This window comes from Leptonychotes weddellii, chromosome 9 (assembly GCF_054177405.1).
Source record: "Leptonychotes weddellii isolate Sample4059 chromosome 9, ASM5417740v2, whole genome shotgun sequence".
Classification (NCBI taxonomy): domain Eukaryota; kingdom Metazoa; phylum Chordata; class Mammalia; order Carnivora; family Phocidae; genus Leptonychotes; species Leptonychotes weddellii.
In genome coordinates, this window is record NC_138377.1 from 65,416,995 (window position 1) to 65,422,994 (window position 6,000).

A 6,000-nucleotide genomic window follows, 5' to 3' on the forward strand; every position below is an offset into this window, starting at 1 on the left:
TCAGAAGGGAGGGGGGTGGGGGCATGGGTTGGCCAGGTGATGGGTATTAAGGAGGGCCCATAATGCAATGAGCACTGGGTGTTATACGCAAACAGTGAATCATGGAACACTACATCAAAAACCAATGAAGTACTGTATGGTGACTCCATAACATAATAAAAAAATAAATTAATTAAAATTAAATTAAAAAAATAAGCATCTAAATTAACAGTAATCTAATCAAAACATGGACAGGAGTCAGTGGGAAGGAAAACACAAATTGAAATTGGTGGGTACACACCCATGCTACAGATTTTAAGGGTATTTTTCAGGCTTGTGGGCTATGCTCTTAGGGTAAAGAGTGGCTGGCTGACTCGGCCTTTGTATTGCAAAATTCTAGAAGGTACCATCACATAGAATAAAGCATGAGTGGTGCCCTCCAGAGCAGTGCAATGGGGAGGTCCTGCGGGTAGATTCTTGGGACTCTGGGGTTCTTGTGTCACCTGGGTGACAGACACCAAGGTAGCTATCATTGCTTAGGTCATGATTTCTTTACAGATCTTTCCTTCTAACTGCAGGGATTTCGAAGAGGGTAAATATAATTCTGAAGTGCTACCTTGAATTCAGTTAGACAAAGAGAGGGATGTCATGAGATTTTTGGAAAGTGATTGAAAATTCTCCTTTCCCCTCAGTATCTCACTTTGGCTGACACAATGTTAGGCTTTCCATAGTCATCATGTAGTTTTTTTTATACATGTGTTACCCTACCAGAGATTCAGGTACTGCCTTAATAAAGAATGTAACCAGGCCAGATGCTAATTCAACTCAAAAGTCTTAAACCTGAGTTGCTCAAACCTCAGGGCTGATGCAGAAAAATGCATTTAAATTGGAAGGAAGAATGTTAGGCAATCCTCCAGAGGTCACTTTTCTGCACGTGAATCATTTGTATTTATTTAGTGATTTAATCTTGAATATCCACAGGTCTCTAAATTTGAGATCAGTTTCTATCACTAGTAACAATAAAATAGCTCTGTCTTCTGAAAGCATACTCTGTTGTCTACTGTTTTAAAAACCAAACAACACACAGAACAACAAATTGCTCCTTCGCTGGTTCTTCCTCAGTTAGTATTCCACTTCTCTGTTCCTTTCCCAGCAAAACTTCTGAAATGAACTATTTTTTCCTGCTTCTATTTCTTTGCCTTCCATTAGCTCCTCAACCAATTTCCGTTCATCTTCCATTCCCACCACTCACTGAAACCGTTCTTGTTAAATGCACTAGAAGTTCCTCGCAGCAAAGCCAATGGTCACCTCTCTGTAATCGTCTTATTCAACCTTTTGGCAGACCAGTACCTTCTCACAGTTAGACATTCCCCTCTCTTAACTCTCCTGGCTTTCTTCTGCCTTATGGCCGCTCCTTCTAGGCCCCTGTGCTGCTCTTCTCTCTTCTCTGCTCACCTTCCTCTGGAGTGCCCAAGTTTGACCTAAGCTGTCATCCCTTTACTCTTTTTTTTTCCCTAGCAAATCTACCTCACCATGCCCTTTGGCCTTAAATACACTCACATGTCAAGGACATCTGAGGCTTTGTCTCTATCCCTAACCTTTTTATTATGTTCCAAACTAATTTATTTAACTTCTCTAGGACATCTTTACTTGGGTTTCTTTTTTCTTTTCTTTTCTTTTTTTTTTTACGATTTTATTTATTTATTTGACAGAGAAAGAGAGAGAGACAGCGAGAGAGGGAACACAAGCAGGGGGAGTGGGAGAGGGAGAAGCAGGCTTCCCGACGAGCAGGGAGCCCGATGCGGGTCTCGATCCCAGGACCCTGGGATCATGACCTGAGCCGAAGGCAGATGCTCAAAGGCTGAGCCACCCAGGTGCCCCTTGGGTTTCTAATGGGCATCGTAAACTCAGCATGGCTAAAACACAAATCTTGATTTCTCTTGGAAACTGTTCCTTTCCAGTCTTTTCAAGAACTCATATCAAGATGTACTCAGTTGTTTAAGTCACATAGCAAGAAGTCATATTAGTTCTGGTCCTTTTCCTCTGCCCTACCCCTCATTTAATCCATGAGCAAAACCTGTTAATTTCACTGTCAACTATATCTTATATTTGAATGTTTCTCTTCATCTCCGCTGTTCCCATTCTAGTCTAAACCACCATCATTTTTTTGCATGTATTACTTCAACAATCTACTAAAGGTTCTTGTTTTTTGTTTGTTTTCCTTTTCTTTTTCCTCCTCTCCTCTCTCCTTTTCTACTTTCCACAGTGGAGACAAGTAATGTTGTTTAAAAAAGTAAATCAAAGGTAAATGTCACAGGTCTATTTGTAATTCCCCAGTGGCTTCTCAGTATACTTGGTGTAAATCCCAAATCCAACTCACCATGGTTTTTGTAAAGCTCCACACAACGTTTCCAGGAGTCATCTTGTACTTGTCTCATTCACTATGCTCTGACTTCTCCCTTCTTATTCCTATTCCTGGAATATACTGACCCTTTCTGCATTTTAAGGCTTTTGTATTTTCTTTCCCTGTGCCTAGAACACTTTCCCCCCTTTTCTTAGTGTAACCTGGCCTTTATTTTCCTTTGAGTTTCAGCCTAAATATCAACTCAGAGAATTTTTTCCCTGACCACTTGATGCAAGTGTTCCCCATTCTCAGTCCATCATATCAGCCTCTTTTATCTTTGTCTGAATATTTATACTATCTGGTTTACCTTGTTCATTTATTCACTAGAATATTGATTCCATGTGAGTAGATTTTTTTCATTTATTTTGTTCACTGCTGTACCCTCAAGACTTAGGACATACCTGGTAAATAGTAAGTGTTCAATAAATATTTGTGGAATTATTGAACTAATTTGTTTATTTCTGCACTTTTACGCCGCTGTGTACCCTATTGATATAAGCTTCATGGTCAGAGGGACTTTGCTCGTCTTGTTCATTGGTGTATACCTAATGTCTTGAATAATGTCTGGCCCTTCATAGTCCCTAATCCCTCAATAAATATTTATTAAGTTAACAAATGAATAAAACAGTATGATTAATGTACCCAGCATCTTTGAGAAAACAGTACGTTCCCACTCCCATTCGGGGAAGATGGTTCAACATCACTTTTCTTGGCTTTTTAATGAAGAGAACTCTCCTTTAATGTTGAGGAAATATTTTATTCTTATCAATTTTTTATAGATGCGATAGACTCAGAAAAGCAAGTTGTGCCTGTCTCCTGCCCTCGGCGACAGTCTCATCCAGGACAAGGAATGTGGACATATTTGAAGTGAACATAACTACGGGATGAGCAGCAGATAGTACCAGTTTATAAACTCCTCTGAGACAACCACAGTGTCTCAGGCATATTATATGCATGGAGCCTAGAAATGCTTTCCACCTAGTTACTCATATATATTTGCTAAATTGGAATTTTAGACTAGCAGGGGGAAAAGACAGAATCCTAAACCTGTCCAGAGAGAATAAAAAGGTCATAAAAGAGAATGATTCAAAATGGCATTACCCTTCTTTTTTTTTTTACTTTTTATTGTTATGTTAATCACCATACAGTACCTCATTAGTTTTTGATGTAGTGTTCCATGATTCATCGTTTGCATATAACACCCAGTGCTCCATTCAGTACGTGCCCTCTTTAATACCCATCACCAGGCTAACCCATCCTCCCCTCTAGAACCCTCAGTTTGTTTTTCAGAGTCCATAGTCTCTCATGGTTCGTCTCCCCCTCCGATTCCCCCCCTTCATTCTTCCCCTCCTACTATCTTCTTCTTCTTTTTTTTTTCTTAACATATATTGCATTATTTGTTTCAGAGGTACAGATCTGTGTTTCAACAGTCTTGCACAATTACCCTTCTTAACAGCAATCCTGGATATTAGGAAATCAGGGAATGATATCTTCAAAATACTGAGGGAGAACTGAGTGCTCTCCACACTTTTTCTCAAAAAAAAAAAAAAGCCAATAAAAATACTTTTGCTGCCCCAATACTGGAAATGTTGAGGGCATTTCAACCTATAATTTTATATTCAGTGAAAATAGCAATCAAGCGTGAGGGTAGAATAAAGATATTTTCAAACATGCAAAGATTGAAAAAAAATCTCATGCATGCTTTATTACAGAGGTTTTGGAGGATGTGTTTTAGTAAAACAAAGGACTAAACCAAGAAATGAAGATATTTGAGATTCAAGATGCAAGACAGCAAAAAAGGAGAAAGGTCCTAGAACAACATTTGTGCACCAGGCCTGAAGAACAATCAATTCACACAGGCCAAAGCATAGAGGTCTGGGGACAGGGAATCTCTAGGGCAAAAATAAAAAATGGATAATCATCTTGATGTGCTTCGGGGAAATAATTAACAAGTTTTTAGAACTCTGCTACAGAACTCAGAAAAAACAAAAACAAAAACGAGGATACGGATATAGAAAAAATGAAAAAAATGAGACAATTATTAACTAAAAACAAATGGTACCAGAAAGGAAATGTAATCATACTCATTTTGGCTGGAGAGTGCCAATATTTACATGGTCATAATTATATGCGTCCTGACTATTGATTTAACTCCATTCCGTGATATAACTATGTTCGGAAGGTGAGAGTGTAGTGTGTTACCGTAAAAGGGAGTAAATAGATAATTTCTAATATTGATAAATCAAGGGGAAAGCATATAATTTAGAACTTGCTAAAACGGAGTTGGATTGGAAAGTGGAAGTAGAGCATGGCATTGCTGTTTTGGGGGGATCTGGGGGAACAGACATTTGTAACACTAATGGCCTTTTAGATATGTGCAGGTAGTTCTTGAACAAAAAAACCCGTTGATTTTAAAAGAAAAAGACCTCGTTATAAGTTAATATGTGCAATTCATTTTTTGAGTAACAAGAACCATGTGAAGAGTAATACTTACGTTTCAGCATAAGAATTCCAGTGGGGAGGGGAATAATAATGGAAGGAATCCTTGGTGAAAGAAAGGAAGAGACCCAGTGATCGAGACCCACTGAGTTGGATATTTTGTTTCATGAATTTCTAGAAATGCAAGTTTCCATGAGGGATCTCCAGATGAGAAAATTAGAACTGTATTTCCTCCAAAGGAAGTCCCTGAGCTTCCCTAGGAGATAACAATAATTTGGAAACTAAAATTACTATTAGGTGCTTGTTACTTATATCCCATTTATTTCTCCAAAGACTTAAAGTATTAACCCATCAGTGAGTCCTAGCAAACTCATGGTACAGCCAAACCTAATATTAATGATAGTTACCACTTACGTAATGCTAACTCTGTGCTGGGACTGTTGCAAGCACTTTGCATGTATTACTTCACGTAATTCCCACACATAGGAGTTAGGCACATGGTTTTCTCTTTTTTATAGTTGAGGAAAAACTAAGGCACAGAGAAAGAGTAACTTGGTCAAGATCATCCAGTTAGTTAAGTGGCAGAATCAGTGTTTTCCTACCTTGGCAATTTAGTGCCAGAGGCTGTATATTCTACCTCCGATATAATAGATCATGCGTTGTTCTGGTTAAAGTACTTGGAGATGTGGCTTTGCGGGTTAGAGATGGTCAAGAGGGGCAAAAATATTACGTTTTCACAACTTAGGAAAACTAACATCATCTGTCCAATGAGAGAGACAGACAAGTTTAGGAAGACGAGAATGAGGGGAAATGATGTCTGAGCTGCAGAGTTTGGGTACGGGCTCCGGATGACTGTAGAGCACTGTGTCCCCACAGCGCAGAGGTAGGTGGCAGAGTCTCTGGGCTGGGTGGCTGTGATGTACAGAGAGCTGTGGAGCTCCTCTGTGTTTACTGTGGCCCTCACTCTTCCCTTCTTCTTCGTCTCTAGGCTCAGTATAAACAAGGAGACAATACCTCCCCCAGGATTCTGCTGCAACCAGTGTAAAGTGGTCATTCCTCTAGAGTAACTGCAGTTGATTGTGACAGAGTCTCCTTCCTGGGCAGTCAGGTACTGAGGACGGTGCTCCACTCCAGTTTTGCCACTTACCCCTATTCTCAAAGACATCGTCAAACGCAGA

General features: G+C 39.5%; 1 gene segment (V, D, J or C); it reads right to left on the bottom strand.

The window, feature by feature from the left end:
- LOC102747101 (T-cell receptor alpha chain constant-like) overlaps positions 1-6,000 on the bottom strand; it is a 182,252-nt gene that overhangs the window by 175,900 nt on the left and 352 nt on the right. Inside the window, 1 exon segment of the C gene segment in view lies at positions 5,697-5,971. Coding sequence covers positions 5,697-5,971 — 275 coding nt within the window.